We start from the raw sequence: 26,828 nt of genomic DNA on the forward strand, positions 1-26,828 counted from the left end.
GGTTGTGTTAAAACTATCGTAAAATCATACATGATTAAAAATACGGCCGCAATTAATTACATGAAGAAAGGCCGAGTCTAAGGGTAAGTTTTTATGACTTGCTAACTACCAATTACGGACTAACGATAAAACATTGCTTTTATTTCGTCGTTTTACAAGAAAAACGTGTTAAATTGTTTATTATTTGTCTAGTTGGTTACTTTGGCCGCATATTAATATTATTAAAAATGTTTGTATAGATTTTTCCTTATTAAGTAGATTTTTACACTCTGAATGTATGTATTTTGTTTATGAATAATAGATAAAACGATTGTTAAAGGATTAACGACGCAATTTGTAATTTACTTATATTTATTAAGGTAGGTACAATATTATTATGACTAAAATACTATTTATTTTATTAACACTTGAGAGTATATATTTTTAAACAATTAACATTTACATAAATATCATTTGTTTATGTTTATCGATACTTATCTTTTCCGTTTAGTTTAATTGACTATATTTTTGCTTAAATAGTTATTTTTAGAGTCCAATCTCTAACATTAACATCTAACGGGACTTTATTGCTTAGGCTACGCTGTCTATCCTGTCTATCCGTCTAACACCTACGTGTATCTCGTGTTTTTTTCGTGTGTGACGCCGTTTTATCGACAAATACGTCTACTGAAGGAGCTTTTCTAATCCCTCTCATTGATAAAACCGTCGGAATATCAACACTGACGGTTTCATACAAATGCTAAGATAATAAAATGGAGGATATTGAAATGAAACTACTTTTACGGATTCTATCGCGGTATCATGGTCACGGGCAGACTACCTGCAAAGGTGTCGAAACTTCGGGAACTAAAATCAAACATTAAACCGCGATAAAATCCGTAAAATTAGTTTCATTTCAATGTCTAACATTCGCGTAAACCTAAGAAACCAAAATGGAGGATGTCTAGGTACCCATAATAGACCGTAACAACCTTTGCTTGACCTCGATGTTTATTTGTTAATAGTTATTGTTAAAGCGGCAACAGAATTATAGCATCTGTGTAAATTTGAATTGTCTAGCTATCGTGGTTCATGAGGTACAGCCGGGTGATAGACGACAAACAGCTGTGCCTCACTGATAGTGTTCGGTTTTTACCCTCTTGGGTACAGAACTCTTAAAATATTAAATATTTAGCCTATTTACGTCCCACTGCTGGGCACAGGCCTCTTCGCGTATAGGTAAGGTTTGAGCATTGATCACCACGCTAGCTCACTGCGGCCGATATCAGATTACAATATTTGATATTCAGGTTTCCTCACGATGTTTTCCTTCACCGTTTGTCAGTGGTAAAATAATTAAGAAAGTACATATAAATTTGAAAAACAATCAATCTCATGCATACAAATCCATGAAATGGACCCCAAGACCACCACGACGTATGGTTTAGGTCACCACGCCAAACACAATATGCGCGACGTGTCGCAATTTCGATCCCCGCGTAGGACAAGCGTTTGTGTGATCCACTAATGGTTGTTCTGAGTCTGGGTGTCTTTGTGCATGTGACTTGAATGTTTGTGAAACTCAAGATACAAGGATAAAATTCCTTAATGCGGGAGTCGTTTAGGAAAAAATAATATTTATGAACGATTTATTTGGTTGTAACTATACCCAGCAAACAAGTAATTTAAAGACAACTAGCTGTTGCCCGCGACTACGTCCGCGTGGTTAGAAGATATAAGTGAGGAATTATTAAACGGAAGCCCTCGAAGAATAATATTTTTCCCTGTTTTTCTTCACATTTTCCATTGTATCTTCGCTCCTATTAGTCGCAGCGTAATGGTAGCCTAAAACCTTCTTCGATAAATGGTCTATTCAACACAATAATTTGAACTAGTAGTTCCTGAGATAGCGCGTTCAAACAAACAAACAAACTCTTCAGCTTTATATATTAGTATAGATTTATAGTCTGTACTTCATGAGAAAATATTTTCTAACACACAGTGAGTGATTAGTGACGTATCGCAAAAACTGTGGAAGTATCTTACGGGGTCATGGGATCGATTCCCGGGCGTTGCATACCTATAATAAATCGTAGTGATTGGTGTTTAGTAACTCGAGTTAAAAATCTGGTGAAGTGCGAATCGGATTCAAGATATTCAGGGTCCCGTACATATTCTACTAATATTATAAACGAAAAAGTTTATAATTGTATTGATGTTTGTTGACTAAACTGGGTACACAGATAGTTTATAACCAGGATTAGCACATAGGATAGTTTGTATCCCGATTTTGTGTTCCCGTGGGATCATTTTCGATTCGTAGCGGATGAGCCCGCGGGCAACAGCTAGTAGATTAAATAAAAACGAGTTTTTAAAAGAAAATAGACATAATATCACTGTCTACTTATCACACTTTATAAAATACAACCTGGCAATGAACGAATATTGGCGCAATTCCCCTATTTACAATGGCCGATGAATGAATGGAAATTGGATTAAAATGGACAAAGTATATTGACAATGAGTGTTCGCTGCAAAGTGAATTTCTAATTATTATAAAAAGACACACCAAGATTGTTAACGTTTAGTTAACTACCTAAAATGACCAGCTATAGATGTGAGTGCTGTGACATGTTCCCATTGCGCTGACCAGGATTTAAAGTAAAAAATGGTGTCGCAAACCAGTTCCCCGTCCTCTATCCTAGTACATTGTGGCACACTATTGCCTGATGTGTCAACTGAACCGTACTGGATTCTTTAACACACATTTATTCTTTTATTTATGTACTTTATCTCGCGACTTGCTTGTCTAAATGTCGTTTATAGCGGCGAAATTATTTAGGTCTTTTAATTAAGTTGAATATAATGGTTTTTCAAGTAAAAGACTTCAAATAATTATAAACTACTGAGCTAAATTTGATGATTTATGGGACCAAATGACAGCCATTTCATGTTATATGAAAAAATAATCAACGAAATCGGTTCATTCGGGCCAAAGTTTGGAGGTAACAAATATGAAAATAATACCACATATTAAGAATGTCTTCCTTTTTGAAGTTGGTCGCAAAGTAGCCTATCTATACTTCTATACTCTATACTTTAATATATAAAGCTGAAGAGTTTGTTTGTTTGTTTGTTTGAACGCGCTAATCTCAGGAATTCCTGGTCCAAATTGAAAAAATATTTTTGTGTTGAATAGACCATTAATTGAGGAAGGCTTTAGGCTATAAACCATCACGCTGCGACTAATAGGAGCGAAGAAACAATGGAAAATATGAAAAAAACAGGACGGGTATAAATCATAACTTATATCTTCTTCTACCCACGGGAACGAAGTCGCGGGCAACAGCTAGTGTGTTAATAAAAGGTGTAAGCTAACCTCCGAATCATGTTTCATTAAAATTGGTACGGGCTTTTGTGTGCGAAAACGTAATAAACATACGTAACTTAGAAAAAAGCAATAAGAACCTCATCCGTATCACAGACTGCTGGGAGTGCCCCCGCAAAGCTGACTGCATTGTCACGACAGCGAGCTCTGCTTGATACTGGCGGTAGGAGGATGGGTGACCATAAATGTCATAACCAGATCCTCTGAAATTCGGAGGGCACGTTAAATTGTGTTATTTATACATTAGAGGCTGGATAGTCTGACAACCAGTCTAACTTAGGGGTATAGTGTTGACTGTAACTGGGTTGAGGAGGTCAGATAGGTAGTCGCTCCTTGTAAAACACTGGTACTTAGCTGAATCCGGTTAGACTGGAAGCCGACCCCAACATAGTTGGGAAAAGGCTGGGATAATGATGATTTAGAGTGTTCGCAAACAGAACAGGGTTCTGCTACGTTGTATCGAAGTACTTTCGATTCTTTGATAACAATCAAGGTTTTACATTGACCTAACAATATTGATTTATCATATCAATATAATATTGTAAATAGGCTAATAAATACTTCATATAATCTGCACTCTACGAAAGCAATTGAAAAGTTTAATGACTAATAGCTGTTGCAACCGCTCGATAAAATTGATAATGATACCACAGGAACATGAAATTGGGATAAAAACTGTCCTATGTGTTAATCTATATCTATACTTCTATATCTATACTAATATATAAAGCTGAAGAGTTTGTTTGTTTGTTTGAACGCGCTAATCTCAGAAACTACTGGTCCAAATTGGAAAATTATTTTTGTGTTGAATAGACCATTAATCGAGGAAGGCTTTAGGCTATAAACCATCACGCTGCGACTAATAGGAGCGAAGATACAATTGAAAATGTGAAAAAAAACAGGACGGGTATAAATCATAACTTATATCTTCTTCTACCCACGGGAACGAAGTCGCGGGAAACAGCTAGTCCAGGTTATAAACTATCTTTGTATCAAATATCGTCCGAATCCGTTCAGTAGTTTTTGCGTGAAAGAGTAACAAACACCCTTCGAAACTTACAAACGGTCGCGTATATTTTATTAATAGGATTACTGCATTTAAAATATGAATAGGGGTATTTGACATAAAAAACGCTGTTTAATCCGTCAAAAAGATTTTCAAAAAATATTGGATATTCGACACTCTCAATCTCCAGACTTAGTTTATCTTCGCCCTTTAACTGATAGGGATGATGTCAATTTTTTTTTTGGAGCGTCCGTCTTGCAGTTTTTTGTATAATAATGGATACGTATTTTTTAATTTTTCCCGCAAACGTAAATTGACCAAATTACAGTGAATGAAACTTACGCGTGACGTCACAATTGAGTATAAATTTTACTCTATCGTTACGTCACAAGCCCCCTCTCCTAAACTTTAAAGCAGTTAATCTTTGTCAATTCTAGTTTTTCTGAAAAAGGAAAAAATTCGTGTCTCATACTTTTCAATTATCTAACTGAGGGACTAATGAGATTTTTTTCTTTTTATACCCAGTCATCATCCCTGTTATATTATCTGAAAATACTTAAAATGTTTTAAACAATTATGTCACCGTCATTAACTATTTAGTTGAAAGATAAGTTTAAATGTTTGAGATAATAGTTAACTTATCTGTCAGCTAATAGTTAAAGAAATTAGAATCTGTTTATTTTCCAACATAGATTACATGTAAATGAGTGTATTGATATTTTTAGGGTCCCGTAAACGAAGGATAAAAACAGAACTGAATTACTAATTCCTTATTACCCGTATAGCTGTTCGTCTGTCAACAGACTGTATCTCATTATCTGTAGAATAGAATAGAATAGAATAGAATATTCTTTATTGTACACCATGGAATTACAGCAGTGATTCTTAATACATACAATGTTAGGGTACAATGGCGGTCTTATCGCTAAAAGCGATATCTTCCAGACAACCTTTGGATGGACAGGAAAATTATCAGTATGTACAGAGGTAGGTGGTGCACTATTGTTAAAAACATGTTAAGGTATACATAAACATACATAACACAGAAATAATAATAACACAGTAATAGAAGGATAGTCGAAATCTTCACAGATGATATATTTTTGTCAGTAGATTTAGCCTCGTTAGCCTCTGTTGCTTGTTCGATCCTGTCTGGATGTTTTTGTGCATGTGATTTGAATTGTTTAGACTATGAATTTCAAATTATTGTATTGGCAAAATGCTTTGAATAATACGAAAGAAACGATGGATGGATTGTGTGAAACAGGATATGGCTGTAAAGAGTGTTTCTTGTGAGATGACGGCCGATAGGAAGGTATGGAAGAAGATGACATGTTGCGCCGACCCCAAATGAAATAATTGGGATAAGAGCAGGGGAATGATGAATATGAATAGTGACATTTTAATCATAATCCCAATCATTCATTGTAAATAGCTGAATTTTAGCCCTGTATATAATAACTTACTCTGACAACTCACTACACAATCTGTTCCGAGTCACTGAGTATCAAACGAACGACTTTCTTTTGTCTAGATCTGTAAGTGTCATGTTCTATTCAGGTATAATTAATATCTAGAACATTAGGTCAGGTTAAGACTGACTGGATATCTAGACCGTGCTTATATAGGGTTATACACCATTGGTTAAAGTACTTGAAAAGGTAAACAATCGTGGTGTTTTTTTATACTCATACATCATACATACATTTTATACGTATAAATGTGTGTGTTTAATAAGATAATATTCCACAACTTTCACACAACGCCATCTAGTCTCAAACTAAGCAAAGCTTGTATTATGAGTACTAGACAACTGATGAACATACTTATATATTTCTAAATACATACATAACATATGTAATTTACACCCAGAACAAATGATCGTGCTCATCACACAAATATTGGTCCTGGGTGAGAATCGAACCTCCGGTATAGAATTCAGGGTCACTAACCACAGTAACCACTAAACCAACAGGACAGTATGTATGTGTATGTTTGTTACCTCTTCATGCTTAAACGGCTGAACCGATTTCGATTAAATTCGGTATTGTAGAGGTCTTAGATCAACACCGGCTACTTTTATCCGACATTATTTAACGGCAAAAGGTACAACATTTGTGAAATAACTATGTAGCTTTCATAGTTCTTGAGATACACCCTGGTGACAGACAGATAGACAGGCGAAGATTTCTAATGATCAATAGTAATAGGGTTCCATTTTACTATTATTATAACAGAAATCTTAAAAAAAATAAGAAACAGTTTTCCAATATTTCCTATCGATTAACAAGTCTCTTGTTTTTCCAATGAATAATTAAAATTATCGGAACATAATAATTATTTTTATAGTAATTTTCCCGATAAATACGTGTGAGTAAACCGTTGCATCATTTAATAACATAATAATTCATTATTTAATTTACATGAACATCGTAACTAATTTTCTGTGTTTTTCTTTAATTATCTGGCTTTTAGCAAGCATTTCGGTATTTAGGATTGCGTGCGTAAAGATTAATAACGGGACCCTCTAAGCCCCCGCTGTCTGTTCGTCTGTCTGTCTGCCTGCTTGTACGTTTAACTGTTTAATATGTCACCATCATCATCATCATCAGCCCATATTTGTCCACTGCTGGACATAGGCCTCCCCAATCACACGCCATCGAGATCTATCATCGGCTGCTCGCATCCAGCTCCAGCCATATTTAGTCAAGTATTAAAGCAGTCTTCTTTTCCAGGGTCATGATGAGAGGCCTGCTTCTGCTGGTAGCTGTGGGCAGCGTGTGGTCAGTGCCCCTACAGCAATCACATACACGACAGCAAACCTGTGGGTATGAGGTAAGCAGTGGTCATTTTGATTGCACTCATAGCCGAGTGGTTGAGGTCATGTCATCACGCCAAACCGCGACGACGTGTCGTTCGATCCCCGCGTAGGACAAGCGTTTGTGTGTTAACGAATGCCTGTCCTGAGTCTGGGTGTCTTTGTGCATGTGACTTGAATGTTTGTGAAACCCAAGATACAAGGATTAAATTCCTTAATGCGGCAGTCGTTTTTCTTTTTTTTATAATAATAATGACTAGTTGTTGCCCGATTTTATTATTTGCTTACATAACTCTAATTGATTACATGAGATAATGTTTTGATGTAAAAACTTAATGATTTAAAGGTCATTAGCCGCCAAATTTGTATTAAAGTTTAAATAAATATGTTATTGTTATTAAAAAGAGGTAAAGTTTGTGACGTTGTGTCCTAGGAGGTAATATCAGAAACTGCTGAACCGATTTTCGAAATATTTTGATCAATAGAAAGGCACTTTATTTAAGAGTTTTATTGGCTGTAATATATATGTACTATTTTTTTATTATTGTAATAAAGTATAGTAAATTAACTGTCGCCAACTGCAAAGGCATGCAGACATTCGCGTTTATAATATTAGTAGAAAGTAGAATGTACCATTTGTCAATTAATGTTTTAACTAATATAGTTGATTAGAAACCTGTCAAGAGGGTCGGACTCGCAGTAGTGTGAAGGGTGGGCGAAACTGGGTGCTGTCCAATGTAACTTGACCTTCAAAAAGTGCTACTTAGTAGCCTAATTTGAATAAATGAATTTTGATTTTGATTTTGATTTTGTCTTCTACAAAAATTGGTCACTCATCAAAATGAGTGCACGGACCTTTGTCTAACTATGTTTATTTTTAATCATCATTATCATCAGCCTTTAGTGGTCCTCTGCTGGACATAGGCCTCCCCCGATGTGCGCCATAGCGCCTTGTCTTCGGCTTGCCGCATCCAGCATCCGCCTGCAGTCTTTCGCAAGTCGTCATCCCACCTGGCCAATGGGCGTCCTACACTACGTTTGCCGAGTCGCGGTCTCCTCTCGAGAACTCTCATTTTTAATCTTCGACGCAAATAGAGGAGTGTTATAAGTTTCACGGGTCTTTTCGTCTGTGGCATCGTACCTGCCGAACGGACTGAGCGATATAAATTAATTTTGTTTTGTCGGCGTACCTGCTGTATTAGAACCTAATGGTATGGTACGCGATGATGGCAAGAGACCGGACGGAATGTCTTTGTTCCCTTGGAAGATGGGTAGGCCACTTGTGTCGATACTCTTGCGCCATCTCACCTTCCCGGTTCTTCGAGCTGCGCTGGCTCTGCTGCCGCGGCTGCTGAAAACCTCAAACGGCGCAAATATGGTAATCTAGTTGGTAGTTACTTCTTTGAGCCGTTTGGGGTTGAAACTTTTGGGCCGTGGGGGCCGAGTGCCAAAACGCTTTTTAAAGACCTAGCAAAGCGTCTCGTTGACACTTCTCGTGACCCAAAGGCTGGCTTTTACCTCGCTCAGAGGATTAGTGCTTCTTATTACTGCCAGCCTTTTGGGCACACTCCCAGCCGGCAGCGATGCCGATGAATTTTTTGATGCTTTAATTTAATTTAATAATTTTTTGTTTTTTAACTTGTAAATATTTAACTCTGTAAAATTGTAAATAACTAACACAATTTTGTTTTGTATTAAAAATAAATTACGACTTTTCTTAAACATCTTCTAATATATAAAATTCCCGTGTCACGATGTTAGTTACCGTACTCCTCCGAAACGGTTCGACCGATTTTTATGGGTAAGCCTGAGAATAGAACAACATCTATTTTTCATACCCCAAAGTGTTAATGGTCGCTCACACTAAAAAAAAATATTTTATTTTTTGGACGAAATTTTTTGTTTTTATTTTTTTTATAATGTGGCATCAAAAATACATACAACTAGAAATAATTTAGTAGGCAAAACAACGTTTGCTGGGTCAGCTAGTATTTGATAAAAATTACACTCTAGCCGTTTTAAAGTTGTGGGAAAAGTAAGCTAGTTTTTACTGTAAAGATCTAATATTATCCCAGATTCAAAAACAAAGAGAAGGCCATTTGTTCATATTGTATTTATAAACATATTTACATGTTATTAATAATATTGATAAGGACCACCTTTGACCCCTGATAAAGTAGTAACACTCCAGAGAATTGTTGACCTCATCTTATGACGCGATGATATTTTAAAAGATCACACCAAAAACATAAATGCGAAAATGGAGAGCCAAGTTCCAAATTAATTAAAAAAAAAATGTTTATTTGACACAAGTAAATGTAAACATTAAATCTTACATGGAGACCTCCTTTTAAGTGTTTACCTGTGCTAGGAGGCCTCGCTCTTCCTAATAACATTGTGTATCAAAATTAATTAATTAATTGATTTAAAAAATCTAAAAAACCACATTTTTAAACGCACTGCATTTAAATTTTATCAAAATCCGTCCAGCAGTTTTATAGTTGTAGTTTTACACTAGATCCAGCCGTTATAATTTGAATAGTTGTCCAGTACTCATAATACAAGCTTTACTTAGTTTGACACTAGATGGCGTTGTATACAATCTGTAGAATACTACATTAAGCACAAAAAATCCTTCTCTCAACTTATTGAAAAAGCTGCAACTTGTATAAATGTGTGTATTGTTTCAGAGCTGTCACAAGACCCAGCCAGACATGTTGAACGTACATATAGTGCCACACACTCATGACGACGTGGGCTGGCTGAAGACTGTCGACCAATATTACTATGGGAGTAAGTATAATGTTACTGCACGGATAGCCGAGTGGTTGAGGTCACCACGCCAAACTCACTGTGAGCGTCGTGTCGCGGGTTCGATCCAAAAGACGAGTATTAGTGATCCACGAATGCTTGTCCTGAGTCTGGGTGTCTTTGTGCACGTGACTTGAATGTTTGTGAAACCCCTGGAAACAAGCATTAATCTCTGAGAGTGGGAGTCGGTAAAAAAAATGTATTCTCGAACCAAAGTAATCGTTTCTGTGATTATTGCGTTCACACAAACTCTTCAGTATTATTATTTTTTGCTTCAGAGTTTTTAAACATTTCAAATTTCTTTTCAGGTCGAAACATGATCCAGAAAGCTGGGGTTCAGTATATTTTAGACTCAGTCGTTAAAGAGCTATGGGAGGATCCAAAGCGAAGGTGAGTATTTTAGTAAGTGGTTTTAATAAGGCCCTTAAGTACATAATAAGGCCAGGCCTTGTTAGAACCAAATGAAAAATTAATAGTCACCTACCTTCTGCGGGTGTTGCGAGGTTTATTTATTCGATACACATTCCATTTAACTTCCGGCGCGAAAAGGCCTTTGATCAGTCGGCCCTTTTCACAGTATAGACAGGAGTCCCGTATAGATAAGGTTTGAGCATTGATTACCACACTAGCTCACCGCGGGAGATTTCAGATTACAATATTTGTAATCCAAGATTACCTCACGATGTTTTCCTTCACTGTTTGTCAGTGTTGTATTAGGTCGATTAAGACACTACATACAACTTTTTTTATAGTAACTATCGTGAGACTGATTCATTATTAAATAATGCAACAGTTTCATCATCATCATCATCATCAGCCTATCGCAGTCCACTGCTGGACATAGGCCTCTCCAAGTGCACGCCACTGAGATCGATTTTCGGCTTCTCGAAACGCACGCCGCTTTTGATCATGATTAAGGACTCCGGTTGGGTCCGAAACTAGTCGGGCTACCCCGATAAATACAAGGGAGTAAACTGTTGTATTATTTAATAATTACATGTTACTTGCAAACAGTCATTGATACTTTGCCTGCGTTGGGATAAAACCCGCATTCCGTGATTGAACCAGCATTTCATGCATACAAATCAATGCTTGGCTGTCAAGACATTTACACCAAGATGCCCGCGTGTAAATACACTGTAATTAGATATATAACAAGTCTCGCATATAGTGTTTAATAATGTTCACGTAAACATTTATGATTTATAACATCATATTATGATTTCATACGGACTGCGGTTTCAGCATAATATTTTTGGAACTTTTGTTAAACTTGGTGTGTTTAATGATTGGCCATCATAGGGCCGACCGGTACCGATCAGTAATATAATGTTACAAGTTGATGCCCGAAGGCCCGCCCGTTTTAACATTAAATCGGGATAAAAACTAACCCATGTGTTAATCCAGGTTATAAACCATATGTGCACCAAGTTTCGTCTAAATCCGTTCTGTGGTTTTTGCGTGAAACAGGAACAAACATACATACAAACTTTCGCGTTTATTAGCGGAATTGCGTTCCAGATTTCCAGTGCATATGACTTGAATGTTTGTGAAGTCCAAGACAAGAATTATGAAGTTAGGTTTAGGAACGTGAAGGACAATATTGGATCATTTTAAAGACAATTATGATGATCAGAGGTTATTTATAGAAAAAGTGAGGGTGCATGACAATTAACAGTTGCCACATAGCGACAGTGATATTAATTAAAAGGTTTGCGTTCCATTATCAACAAATTAGATTCCTATGGGCGGGATCTGTTTCAAAATAAGTCCTATTTCCCTACTATATATAATAATATAATAGATGCGAAAGTAACTCTGTGTGTCTGTCTGTTACGCTTTCACGTCTAAACCACTGAACCGATTTTAATGAAATTTGGTACAGAGATAGAGTTGACCTTGAGAAAGAAAATAGGATAGTTTTTATCCCGGACTTTTGAATCTTTTGTTCTCTTGGAAACGCGATATAACCGACCTCGACGCGGGCGAAGCCGCGGGCGAACAGCTAGTCTAAAATACTTTTCAAACTCCAGGTTCATCTACGTAGAGACAGCATTCTTCTGGAAGTGGTGGGTGCGGCAGCCGAACCTCGTGAAGGAGAAGGTGCACACCCTGGTGAACGAGGGTCGTCTCCAGTTCGTGGGGGGAGCCTGGTCCATGAATGATGAGGCAGCTGCTCATTATCAGAGCATCATCGATCAGTTCACTTGGGGATTGAGGTGAGAAAGAAGTCTTCACATCATCATCCTAGCCTTTTCCCAACTATGTTGGGGTCGGCTTCCAGTCTAACCGGATTCAGCTAAGTACCAGTGTTTTACAAGGAGCGACTGCCTATATGACTTCCTCAACCCAGTTACCTTGGCAACACGACACGACGAAAGAATTTTCCACATAATTAGATTTAAAAAAAAAAAAGCAAATGTCACTTCTTTAAAATTCGGTCCAGCCGTTTTTATAGCTGTAAATTGCATTGTCATCAAGTTTGAAGTAACCCTGAAAATTTCAGCCTGCTAGCTTATCGGGAAGTGCCTTAAAAGTTTATGCGAGTTTGAGTTTGGCGATGTGTGATAGTTGTTTAATATCCCTACTAATATTATAAATGCGAAAGTAACTCTGACTGTCTGTCTGTGACGCTTTCACGTCTAAACCACTGAACTGATTTTAATGAAGTTTGATACAGAGATAGAGATGACCTTGAGAAAGAACATAGGATAGTTTTTATTCCGGACTTTTGAGTAAGAGTTCTCTTGGAAACGCGATATTACCGACATCGACGCGAGCGAAGCCGCGGGCGAAAAGCTAGTTAATTAATAAATGTACTGTTTATTCTCAGCAAACTAAACAAAACTTTCGGGTCATGCGGTCGTCCGCGCGTTGGATGGCAGATCGACCCTTTCGGCCACTCTCGAGAACTGGCCTCTCTTTTATCCATGATGGGATATGATGGCCTATTCCTGGGCAGGATCGACTACCAGGACAAATCCAGAAGACTCAGGGATAAGGCTATGGAGATGGTTTGGCGAGGGGATGATGACCTTGGTAAGGAGAAACTTTTTTTAAGTAATTTTTACGGAAAGAACTTCCAAACTGACTTTTTTTGGAGTTTTTGATCCCAAGTCCTAAGTGTTCTTGGCGCGAGATACACGCTTTTTTTGACATAAAAAGCCTTAGTCGGTCATCAACATTCTGTGTGAAGAATGGTATATGGTATAGTTATGCAAATAGTATTTTCCCATACAATATTATATTTAAATACACTAGTTAGTGTTAGTACAGGTAGTGTACTGTTAGTGTCGCTGGTAACGTTTATGTGTATTTGAAAGATGTAAGACGTGTATATTTGAATTTTAAAGGTGTGTAAATAACAGCAAGGACCTACATTTTAACGTGCCTTCTTTTATGACTTGGATGCCTTTCACACCCATCCATGGACCGACCGTGTCAAGCGTAACTTAACCTGTTATCGATACATTTTTTTCCAGGTAAAGCCTCTGACATATTCACCGGCGCCCTCTACAACACGTACTCGCCTCCTCCAGGGTTCTGTTTTGATGTCCTCTGCGCTGATGAACCGATCATAGATGATCCTGATTCGCCCATGTATAATGTTGTCGATAAGGTAAGGTACTTATTGCTTTTGATACGGAATTAACGCGTTCTGAAAGTTTAATTTTGGGTATGCGTTAATTCCGTGTTGGAGACCGCGTTAGTTAGGATGTTAGTGCGTTAATTAGCACTGTTTGAGGCTGCGTTAATAATGTTTTTGAGACGTTTTGTTATTTTTGCAACAGTTGAATGAATATCGAGCTCTTTTAGTGAGAAAATTATAGTTTCAGAAGAATAAATTTTTCTATTGTTTCTGCGCATGTAATTGGTTTAAATATAATAAAATTGTTGAGGTTGTAAGTTTTTACGTAAAATAGAAGCCTAAACCCAGCCATGGCATGGCAAGAAATAGTAGTCCTAAGTGGCAAAGGGTCATAGAAAATATTTCATAATATAATTAACATCGAAAATAGCATTGGAATTACACATTTTGAACTATAAATTAAATTGTAAATACAGGATGTACTTAAATCACCAAGAATATTTTGACATATAAATTCATCTAACCCTTTTTCAAAGTTCAGTAAATCTTTACTAAATTTCAAACCTTAAACCACAAAAATAAAACATATTTTTACTTAAATTATCTAACGGTTTACTCACGCGTATGTATCGGGGTCGCCCGACTAGTTTCGGACCCAGCCGGAGTCCTTAATCATGAGCTGACGCAATCGTCGTATAATTTAAGTATGATAATCCTCACAAAATTTACTTTACAAAAATATTTATTTTCCCACGTTTTTATACACTCACTTTTCTTGTTTGTCGTTCCGGTTGGATTTTTGCAACTCAATTTTGAGTCACTTCCCGATAAGCTAGCTGGGTGAAATTTTCAGGGTAGCTTCAAACCCGATGACAATGCAATTTACAACTATAAAAACGGCTGGACCGATTTTGATAAAATTTGAATTGAGTGACATTTGAAAACGTGGGATTTTGGATTTTTTTTTAGATTTATAAATTATTTAATTTATCTTTTAAAAGGTACAATCGTTCCTGAACATATGTTCAAACATGTCCAAAAGTTATCGTTCTAATAACATTTTGATTACAATGGGAGAGGATTTTAACTACCAAGATGCAGCGATGTGGTTCATAAACTTAGACAAATTAATTGAGTGAGTTTGCATGTTTTTATAAATTAAAGCTTCTTAGATAAACAAACAATTGCATGCACACGTAGCAAGCACACGTGATAATATATGGTCACAACGCATATTTTAGACAAATTGCATGTTTTAGTCAGCTGGTGATTTGTTTTAATCACCTTGTGGCTAATGTGAAACTTTGTGCGTCTTCCTATGGGCCGTAGTGTGATCTTTTAGCCTTCCTCAATAAATGACTATCTAAAATTAAGTACTTAATGGTACTTGGTTTAACTTGCTACAGTTTTCCGTAGTTGGTGGTAGATGCTAGTAACTAATTGGTATTTTTTGTACCCTTCTCCCAATGTGGGTTCCATTGTGCTATTTATTTTGAACAAATAGTAGAATTGCCTCAGACAAACAAACTCTTTAGTTCTTTAATATTTAATACCGATAGGGGTGACTGTTATATGAAAATAAACGATGTAAGTTTATAAGTATAGTTTTTGTAAATGCAAAAGTGACGGATTTTTATTTTATTTAAACCAATTGCAAGCGTATAGTTTTGAGTTGATATAAATAAGTTACCACATAACAAATGGACTAGTTGTACAAAACGCTAATTTTTAATATACAAAGTAACCGTTTATTAACTAGTTTCCGATTAATGCAACCAGTTCCCAAACCTTAATTTTAACATTAAATAAAACGTTTATCAACTAGCTCCCTCTACCCTCATTGTAACGTAAAAAAAGCCGTTTACCAACTAGTTCAGTAACCCTTATTTTAGAATACAACAGCCTCTATTAACTAGTTCCCTAAACGAAACTTACACAAACCCTTTATCAACTAGTTCCCCATCGTAAAATAAACCGTTTATTTTCAGATAGCAGTGTTTCTAGACACGGTTAAGAACCAGGCTCGTTATTTTAGAACTAATAATGTTATTTTGACAATGGGAGGTGATTTCACTTACCAAGATGCTTCAATGTGGTATATTAATTTAGACAAACTTATTAAGTAAGTATTAGTATTTATCTCTAATATATAAATTTCCCGTGTCACGATGTTAGTTACCGTACTCCTCCGAAACGGTTCGACCGATTCTTATGAAATTTTGTATACATATTGGGTAGGACTGAGAATAGAACAACATCTATTTTTCATACCCCTAAGTGTTAAGGGTTGCTCACACTAAAAATATATTTTATTTTTTGGATGATTTTTTTTGTTTTTGTTTTTTATAGTGTGGCATTAAAAAATACATACGACTAGACATAATTTATTAAGCAAAACAACATTTGCTGGGTCAGCTAGTATTTTTATAAAGGACTAGCTGTTGCCCGCGTTTTCACCCTCGTAGTAACCGGTCTCGCTGTAATTTTACGGTTTTTCTCACAAAAATCATCATTTTTTTTGTCTTTTCCGCAATTATCCATATTTTCTCACAGTTTACACCTTCCCTGGACTTTCACTAATATTTAAAGACTATAATAAGCCAAATCCTTATTGCAGAAGACTACCTGTACATACGGGAACATGAAATAGTGATTTATTCCTGGTTATAAACTATCTGTGTACCAATTACCAAGCTTGATCTATAAAACGTTGATGATTATGGTCACTGCCCCGGTAGATTATAGGGCCTGTTGAAGGCCTACATTCTTTTTTGTCGACTAAAAAGATCTGTAAAATTATTTTTATCTAGCCCATTGTCTCAATGCTGGGTAATGGCCTTCCCTATATCCTTCAAGAATTCTCTATCTTTGGCGAGTTAGAAACTAGCCCAAACGTTTTGCGTTTATATCATCCCGCACTTCCTTCCAAGGCCGTTCACGGCGACGCCGCCCCATTTTAATACAATATGCAATGTATGTCTTTACGACAAAATTGCTTTATTAAAGAATACATGTTTTTGTTGTATTTTATTAAACAAATATCATTTATTGAGGAAGGTTATGAGATAAAGGGGCAAAAGTGTGCGACATGGCTTGCTTTTTACGAAATTATATGTAAATACGGCTCTACCTTATTGTTATATTATTAAACAGTAGGGTTGCAAATTGTTTGCGCCGAGAGCCGATTGGTTGAAGTCACCACGACGAAGCCACTGTGCGTGATGTGTCGCGTGTTCAATCCCCGGGTTAGGACAAGAGTTTGTGTGATCCACGAATGCTTGTCCTGAGTCTGGGTGTCTTGTGCATGTGACTTGAATGTTTGTGAAATCTCTCGCTACACAAGGGTTAAATTTCTTAATGCGAGTCGTTTTTCTAAAAGAATCTATTTTAAAATACAAGTTCAATTATGGTGATTAGTTTTGTAATATTTTAGCCAAGTGGTGATTAATATTTTTGCAACATATTACAGATATACGAATCTGAAAGCGGCTAAGGAAAATCTGAATGTGACTTTATTTTATTCTACACCGGATTGTTATTTAAAAGCTGTTAAAGATGCCAAGTAAGTATTGATAAGACATCAAGGTTAAGCAACGCTTAGTAGGGTTAGAAGATTGTTGGGTAACCACTTTCTTTAGCAGTATGTTTTTCTTTGGTCTGTTTGTGAGGAATCCTCAATTTCTCGAGACTCGCACTTGACCGGGTTTATTTATTTTTTTCTACTTAAAGGTTAAGAACGGAACCCTACTTCTGAGGCACCGACGCTTGTCTGTCTATGTTTCACCAGGCTGTGTCTCATGAACCGTGATAGCTAGACAGTTGATATTGTCACAGTAGATGTATTTCTAGACTAAAAGAAGATCGAAGCTAAGCAAAGTTTATTACGGTCACCCATTTGTTGAGTGTCAATACAAATCTGAATTTGTTGTTCTGTTTTTATTTATTCATTAGGAGTCCGATTCAAACTTGATCGGTATTTATATAATAACTATCGTGAGACTGCACGGATAGCCGTGTTTCTGTCGACGTGTCGCGGATTCGATCCCCGCGTAGGACGAGCATTTGTGTGATCCACGAATGCTTGTCCTGAGTCTGGGTGTCTGTGCATGTGACTTGTATGTTTCTGAAATACCCCGCGACACAAGGATTAAATTCCTTAGTGCGGGAGTCTTTTTTTTATTATTATATGCTGTAACGGTTTACTTAAGCGTATGTATCGGGATCGCCCGACTAGTTCCGACCCAACCGGAGTCCTTAATCATGAGCTGACGCGGCGGCTCGCGAGTCGAACACTCGACTCGAATCTAGTCGGGCGATCCCGATACATACGCGTGAGTAAACCGTTGCATATATAATTGATCTGTATTTTTATTTAGTTTCTTCTGTAAGGCTATTTGTATATTTTTTCTGATTACAGTCCAGTTTTGCCTACAAAAGTTGATGATTTTTTTCCGTACGCGAGTGATTCCACAGCCTATTGGACTGGCTACTTCACGTCTAGACCCACAACTAAGTATTTTGAGAGAGAATCCAACGGTTATTTACAAGTAAGTGTGTATAAACGTATTGCCCAATCATCAGTGTCCCACTGCTGGGAAAGTTCGATTGTGGGTAAACAGTTATACACGGTGATGTTTTACTCGTCTTACCAAAGCAGCCCAGTTCATGTATCCGACGTAAAATACCCCTAGGCGCGATTATTTTTTTTTTTATCATCAACTAGATAATAAGTACGAGGAAATTAAACAAGAGAAATCTGAAAATACTCTTAAAAATGATCAAAACACCGCCGCCGCTTGCGCCCCTCACCATTGTTACAAGGCTCGGACCGCGCTCGCAACAGAGCTGTGTTTCTAAAAAACTACGAATTGCATCATAATATTGAATAAAAATTGCAGTTTTTTTTTCAAATCTCATAAATACCTATTTTTTTATCATGAACGTGTTCTAGTCATTGGATACATGAACTGGGCTGCTTTTGTAAGACGACAAAAAAATCACGGTGTATATAGTCTGTCAAGTTATTTAAATTATAATAAAATAATACTAATTAATATGACCTTTTGGGTTCCGTATTAAAAGGTAAAAAAGAACCCCTAACAATAATGTATGTTTAAAATATTATCACAATAATATTATAAAAGCGAAAGTGTTTGTGTGTGTGTTAATGTTTGTTATCTTTTCACGGCGAAACAGATGGACCGATTTCGATGTAATTTAATAGACTATGTATAGTTTTATCCGACTGCGTTAAAGTAAGGTAATAGGGGGCAAAACTGACCAACAGCTAGTTTTATAATAGACTAGCTGTTGCCCGCGACTTCGTTCCCGCCGATAGAAGATATAAGTTATGATTTATACCTGCCCTGTTTTTTCACATTTTCCATTGTACCTATCTTCGCTCCTATTAGTCGCAGCGTGATGGTTTATAGCCTAAAGCCTTCCTCGATGAATGGGCCATTCAACACAAAAAGAATTTTTCAATTTGGACCAGTAGTTCCTGAGATTAGCGCGTTCAAACAAACAAACAAACTCTTCAGCTTTATATATTAGTATAGATTTATTTTGTATAATTAATTATAAAATACGAAAATAATATATTGAAAAGTAAGTTTAAATCTAACTTTTAAGTCTTTTAAATATTTTTTTTATTTTTATTAATAGATGGTGAAACAACTTCAAGTGTTAGCAGATCTAGAGAAACACAATCAATTCGTATTGAACGAACTTAAGAGTGCCATGGGTGAGTATCAGTTATTCCACATTAATATATCTATATTATGTATGTATTTAGAAATATACACCGTGATTTTTTAGTCGTCTTACAAAAGCAGCCCAGTTCGCGTATCCAATGACTAGAACACGTTCATGATAAAAAAATAGGTATTTATGAGATTTGAATAAATTTAAAATGCAAGTTTTATGCAATATTACGATACAATTTCTAGTTTTTTAGAAACACAGCTCTGTTGCGAGCGCGGTCCGAGCCTTGTAACAATGGTGAGGGGCGCGGGCGGCGGCGTTTTTATCATTTTTAAGAGTATATTTCAGATTTCTCCTGTTTAATTTATCTTCGTACTTATTATCTTAGTTGATGATAAAAAAATAATAATCGTGCCTAGGGGAGCCTACTTTACGTCGGATACATGAACTGGGCTGCTTTTGTAAGACGACTAAAAAATCACCGTGTATAAGTATGTTTGAGACTAGATGGCGTTGTGTGAAAGTTGTGGAGTGTTATTATCTGAAAAAGACACAATATCAGTCAATCCAGTCTGAAGTACCTTGTCATAGAAGTTGACGAAAAACCACTCCCGCGTTAAGGAACTTAATCCTTGTGTCTTGGGTTTCGCAAACATTCAAGTCACATGCACAAAGACACCCAGACTCAGGACAAGCATTCGTGGATCACACAAAAGCTTGATAATTTAAATATAAAGGGAAAGGATGCGGAAATTATAGTTCTTGAGATATTTCATATTTTAATTTTGAGGCTAGGTCCGGACAAAGACTCGTGTAAAATAATCTCAGATTCTGAATAAAAAACTTATTTAAGCTCTATATTTAGCTTGAAGAAGGTTTACCCTCATATACCGAGGAAATAAAACAAAATTTGGTCAATTATTTTTTATTCTATATTTTTTTATACACTGTACTTTCACATCATCATCATCGGCCTAGCCTTTTCCCAACTATGTTGGGGTCGGCTACCAGTCCAACCGGTTTCAGCTAAGTACCAGTGTTTTACAAGGAGCGACTGCCTATCTGACCTCCTCAACCCAGTTACCTGGGCGACACGATACCCCTTGGTTAGACTGGCTGTCAGACTTTTTTCAGCTTCTGACTATCTGTAACGACTGTCAAAGATGTAGGAATAACAGCCGGGACCCACAATTTAACGTGCCTTCCGAAACACGGAGGAACTCGTTATGACAAAGATGGTCACCCATCCACGGACCAACCGGTTATAGCTTAGCCACGAGCTCCTCATGCACTGTACTTTCACAAATTATATTCTATTATGTCTCCCAAGTTCGTTGGGAGGTTATAATTGTCCCTTTTGAAGAATCTCTTGATAACTTCCCATTGGGATTCAATTCTTTGTGTATGACTCTCGTCTGGGGCAACAAATGGATTTTCTATATCTGAATTTTTGCCCCAAGCCTTCATATAGCCCTCCAACAATCTGTTTGAATTGTTTTCCCCTCAATCAAATGTTTTTTAATGAGGGGAATTAAAGGACCTACCGATCTCACATTATCTATACAGATTTCTAGTCTTAAATCTTCGGCCCCATCTTCAATTAGACCGGGAGCAAAGGACGCCGAACTCCAGACGGTTAGGGTTCCTCAGCCATCTCTTGATAGGCAAAAAAGTCTCCAAAAAACAAGCAGGGGTCAACAGTAGGCAAATCAAGGGTCCAGTAAAGCAAGGCGGGTCGTTAGAAACAAAATTAACGAAAAGGAAATTTACTTTTGGCATAATAGCACTTTTTGACAGTTGAATGACCACAGATAAAATACGATACTAAAAAGAGTGAGTAAGCACTAGTGTTTGTCACACAGGCTCCTGCGCAGAATGTCCACTTCTGAAAATGTCTACTGCTCGCAAAATGTCCTATTCTCAGAATGTCTCTTTCGCAAGATGTCCACTTCGCAAAATGTCCCTTTCGCAACCCCTTTTTATTTCTGACTTACTTTAATCATAATTCAATTCATTTTAGCAATACATTATGACACTTACTGTTTCGTTCTACCGTAATTTGATGGCTTTTTTCGAGAACAAACCTCAAAACTTTAATTGAAAATTTCTCAAAAACTACACTTACCCGCCCAAAAGACTTCGTGTTTATAAATCGGGGCATCATTGGTGATCTATTTAAAAGACCTAGTAACTCGCTCAGCAGATTACTAAAGTCAATCGGAGTACCAAATTACAAAACTATCACATTTTAAAAGTAGGTATTTTTCGCGCCCCTCTTTTACGTGACGTTTCTTTATAATAATAACATTATCTTCATCAGGTGTTATGCAACATCACGATGCTATAACTGGCACAGAGAAGCAACACGTCACACACGACTACGAACGACTTCTAAACCAAGCCGTAGACGACGCTTTGATAATAGCCAAGCAGGCATTTAAGTAAGTTAGACTGAAATCGAGGGGCATCATGAGTGTGACATGTGAGTGTCATGTGAGGGTCATGTGTAAGACATGTGTCTTACATGTAGGGGTCATGTGTGAGACATGTGGGGGTCATGTGTGAGACATGTGTCTTACATGTGGGGGTCATGTGTGTGTCATGTGAGAGTCACGTGTGACATGTGTGTGACATGTGAGAGTCACGTGTGACATGTGTGTCTGACATGTGAGTCATGTGTATGGCATGTGTGGATCATGTGTGGATCATGTGTGGGTCACGTGTGTGACATGTGGGTGTCATGTGTGAGACGTGTGAGGGTCGTGTGTGAGACATGTGATGGTCATGTGTGGGTCATGTATGGGACATATGGGGGTGAGATGTGGGGGTCACGTGTCTGACATGGGGGGGTCACGTGACTGACATGTGAGGGTCATGTGTGTCTGACATATGGGCGTCATGTGTGAGACATGTGAGGGTCGTGTGTGAGACATGTGATGGTCATGTGTCTGACACGTGTGGGTCATGTGTGGGACATATGGGGGTGAGATGCGGGGGTCACGTGACTGACACGTGGGGGTCACGTGTCTGACATGTGGGCGTCATGTGTGAGACATGTGAGGGTCGTGTGTGAGACATGTGATGGTCATGTGTGAGACATGTGATGGTCATGTGTCTGACATGTGTGGGTCATGTGTGGGACATATGGGGGTGAGATGTAGGGGTCACGTGACTGACACGTGGGGGTCACGTGTCTGACATGTGGGGGTCACGTGACTGACATTTGAGGGTCATGTGTGTCTGACATGTGGGGGTCAGATGTCCGACGTGTGGGGGGTCATGTGTGTCTGACATGTGAGGGTCATGTGTATCTCACATGTGGGGGTCAGATGTCCGACGTGTGTGGGTCATGTGTGTCTGACATGTGAGGGTCATGTGTGTCTGACATGTGGGGGTCATGTGTCTGACATGTGGCGTCATGTGTCTGGCATGTGGGGGTCATGTGTGTCTGACAAGTGTATCTCACATGTGAGAGTCATGTGTCTGACATATGGGCGTCATGTGTTTGACATGTGGGGGTCGCATGTCTGTCATGTGAGTGTTATGTGTGTGTCATATAACTGACATGTGTGTGGCAAAAACTAAATATATTAATTATTTATTCACAGTAAAGTAACTCAAAAAGATGATAAGAAGCCACCGATATTCGACTTCCAGAGATGTCACCTGAACGAGTCGAGATGTGACGTATCGGAGAAAAGCGAAAAGTTTGTGGTGAGCCAATAATTCTTCTTCTTCTCTAATATAATACACCTTGATTTTTTAGTCGTCTTACAAAAGCAGCCCAGTTCATGTATCCAATGACTAGAACACGTTCATGATAAAAAAAATAGGTATTTATGAGATTTGAAAAAATATTATGATGCAATTCGTAGTTTTTTAGAAACACAGCTCTGTTGCGAGCGCGGTCCGAGCCTTGTTACAATTTTTAAGAGTATATTTCAGATTTCTCTGTTTATTTTTCTTCGTACTTATTATCTTAGTTGATGATAAAAAAATAATAATCGCGCCTAGGGGTATTTTACGTCGGATACATGAACTGGCCTGCTTTTGTAAGACGATTAAAAAATCACCGTGTATAATGTTTGTCTGTCTATTTGTCTATCTGTGACGTTTGTTCTGCTTAACCATTTAATTCACAATTTTTTTCGCACTAAGGAATATAGCCCCTGTGTCTTGGTTTCCACAAACATACAAATCACATGCACAAAGACACCCAGACTCAGGACAAGCATTCGTGGATCACACAAATGCTTGTCCTACGCGGGGATCAAAGTTAGGACACGTGTCACGTCGTGCTCAGTTTATTTGCCCAACGGATTCTAGACTTTTTGAGTTTTACTCTAATTTTTGTATTTTGACTTCCAGGTCACAATATACAATCCACTCGGCTGGTCTGTTAAAGAACCTATAAGGGTCCCAGTTGGAGAAGGATCTTATGAAGTGTATGCGCCTAATGGTAAGAAATATACTAAGTACTTATTAAAGACAAACGGGTGGCCTTGCGTTTAAGGTTCTATCCCAACGTAAGCAAAGTAATAATCAGACGTTTTATTATATTCTAAGACATCACAAACGTTGAAAGAAATCATTGTGAGGAAACCTGGATTATAAATATTGGAATCTGAAATCGCCCGCAGTGAGCTAGCGTGGTGAGCAATGCTCAAACCTTCCCTATAAGGGAAGACGCCTGTGTATTTTAATCGCGTTTGTTTACGTAAACGAATAAAATCTTGTTTGACGTAACGCAGCATGGTTTGATCAAGCGGTGGAATACCAAAAACTCATTTCAAATTGTTTTAAATTCTTTGTATTTTTACCATGCATAAGATAACTGCGCAAAATCAATTTATTTCTAAAATCTCTATCAAATTTTAACTTCGGCTCTAACCCATTTTTTTTATTTAAGCACTATTTATTTGTACTTCTAGGTCAAAAAATTAAAACGCAAATGGTAAAGCTACCGAACCGAGTGACCGATATCCCGACTCGATCGTCTAAAGCCACCCAGGAAATAGTTTTCATAATATACCTGAAACCTCTCTCATACAAATCTTTATACATCAAAAAAACAACAAGAACGAAAAGAAATACTAAAAACTACAATTTCTACTCACACATCGACGATTTTTGGAAAAACATGAAAGTGCCTGAAATCAATAATCTGCAAAAAGATATCAATAAAGATTTCAGTCTAGATAAAGTGCCGTTAGCTCCTGTCTTTTCGCCTGAAGTCAATTTCGATTACAATACGAATCTAGATCTGTTGAAGGATGGTAAGAATGATCAAGAACTGGCAGCTCTCGAGAGGTTTTTGCGGGAATCTAGGCAGAAAACTAGGAAGGAATGGGATAAAATGAAGGTGGTCTATTCAAATTTGTCTGAAGAAGAAATGAGGATGCTGTCAGATGAACCCAGGACTGTGGAGAAGTTTGATGATGATGTGGAGTTACAGAATCAGGTGAGACACTGTTTCAATATTGTTATAAATCATGATCATCAATGATACCTTCCAACTGCCACTTATCCCCCATTTGCATCAAAAACCCCATTTCAAAAAAAAACAAATTCTCTCCAGGCTTATCCCCAATCTAATGAAATGAAATAATTTCTATAAATGTCATTTTTAAGTGACGGACAAACTGTATCAAATCGATCGCCTTGTGCAGTTGCAGCTTAACCAAACCTTTGACTAATTTATCAAAATACATATATTTTTGGTTTATCCCATAGCTTCCGAACTCATCCCATATTTTTATGTTTTCAAATACCCTTAAATCTTTGTTACAGTATTACAAATTATCCATAAACACGGCGAACGGAGCTATAAAGCAAGTCACTTTCCCTGACCACACAACTTTAAACCTGTCTGTCAATATGTATTACTACACCGGCGCGTGTGGGGACAACCATGACACCGCCCATCGGGCCTCAGGCGCCTATATCTTCAGACCCACTGTCACCACACCTACTAAATTAAAAGTCCAAAAATCGTCAGTTATAACCGGAGATATAGTCAAAGAATTCCGAGTGAATTTATTCCCGAATGGCTACACAAATGTTAAGCTATACGATGAATTGAATTATATAGAGTCAGAATGGGTCGTTGGGCCTATACCCGTAGCAGATGAAATCGGCAAAGAATACGTTATTAAATACGAGACCAATATTCTCAATAATGGAGAATTTTACACTGATTCTAACGGTCGACAGATGTTAAAAAGGAAATTAGATTTTAGACCGCAATGGAATGTTACATTAGCTGAGCCAGTTGCTGGTAATTATTACCCAGTTACAAATGAGATTTATATTAAAAATGATGATCTAAGATTGACAGTTTTAACTGATAGATCTGAAGGGGGAACGTCACTCGTTGAAGGTGAAGTTGAGTTAATGTTGCATCGAAGACTGCTGTGTGATGATGCATTTGGTGTAGGAGAGGCATTAAACGAAACAGCAATGGAATCGGGACTAGTAGTGAGGGGAAAACATCGATTATTCATAAATCGAGATGAGGAAATCCCTAGGGAAGTGTTTGGTTTGCATTTGGGGCCACAAGTCTTGTTTTCTGATGCGACAAATGTTAAATACGATGAGTGGTTGAAAATGGCGAACAGTCACTCTTGGTTGGCAGAAGAATTGCCCAATGGTCTACATTTATTGACCTTAGAACCTTGGGATTCGAAACTACTTATCAGAGTTGAGAACTATCTAGAAGGTGACCATTCTGAAGTGTCTGTCAATTTAAAAGAGATTTTTAAAGGAATCGAAATTAAGAGTTTTAAGGAGACCGTTTTGTCGGCGAATATGTGGGCAGATGAGTTTAATAAATGGACGTGGAAGAAAGAGAACGAATTTGAAGAAGATGATGCGAAAGAAAAGGAGAAAGATAATGGGTTTAATATTAGTTTGAAAGGGAAAGAAATTAGAACTTTTATAGCTGATTATGATGTCAAAGATAATTAAATGATCAATATTGATTTTGTAGTATTGATATATGAATATCTAAAATACAGATTCCATCCGTCATATAGCTACTGTCTGGAATTTTGTAAAATCAACTTAAAGACAATCATGTAAGGTTTTTTTTCCGATGATTTGTTATTGGTTGTAACTACGGACTGTATTTCGGCTGTTCATACGTCAATGTCTTAGTATATTGTGATGTAAACTGTACCAAATAATAATCTATATTTTTATTAATTATGTAGTTTCTTTTATAAAATACTGATAAGTTTCCCCATGATAAATCTCCATTTTCCTATCATTACGGGTCTCTCGCAAGGGATGGGGGATTGGGGATGTACAGGGATTGAGGGTGGATTCATTGGAGTGATGAATGTAAATTGCGAAGGGGTGCTGTAAGGCAGCGTTCCCACTACACCGGACCGGCAGATCTGCCGGAAACCGCAAACCGGACAGAGTGTTCACATTACATCAGATCCCGGAACAAATTTGTGTTTTTATCGTCTTCGGTCTTATCCCACAGAACAGGTCTCTTTTGGACAAGCGTAATTAAAGTTTCTGCTTCAAT

General features: G+C 37.4%; 1 protein-coding gene across 2 annotated transcripts; it reads left to right on the top strand.

The window, feature by feature from the left end:
* LOC113491645 (lysosomal alpha-mannosidase-like) lies at positions 1–26,497 on the top strand. 2 transcript variants are annotated; one of them, XM_026868718.1, is made up of 16 exons: positions 1–83; positions 7,109–7,208; positions 9,882–9,984; positions 10,311–10,392; positions 12,036–12,221; positions 12,836–13,041; positions 13,485–13,621; positions 14,593–14,726; positions 17,061–17,153; positions 18,009–18,138; positions 19,256–19,334; positions 21,615–21,735; positions 22,903–23,008; positions 23,663–23,753; positions 24,226–24,755; positions 25,085–26,497. In XM_026868718.1, the coding sequence occupies exons 2-16, from the start codon at positions 7,113–7,115 to the stop codon at positions 26,258–26,260; spliced, it is 3,270 nt and encodes a 1,089-aa protein (XP_026724519.1). In that variant the 5' UTR covers positions 1–83; positions 7,109–7,112; the 3' UTR covers positions 26,261–26,497. The 2 variants fall into 2 exon arrangements, with proteins under 2 accessions (XP_026724519.1, XP_026724518.1); XM_026868717.1 differs by lacking the exon at positions 14,593–14,726 and adding an exon at positions 15,580–15,713.
* The last annotated feature ends 331 nt before the right edge of the window (positions 26,498–26,828 follow it).

The sequence above is a fragment of the Trichoplusia ni genome, chromosome 3, assembly GCF_003590095.1.
Source record: "Trichoplusia ni isolate ovarian cell line Hi5 chromosome 3, tn1, whole genome shotgun sequence".
Classification (NCBI taxonomy): Eukaryota; Metazoa; Arthropoda; class Insecta; order Lepidoptera; family Noctuidae; genus Trichoplusia; species Trichoplusia ni.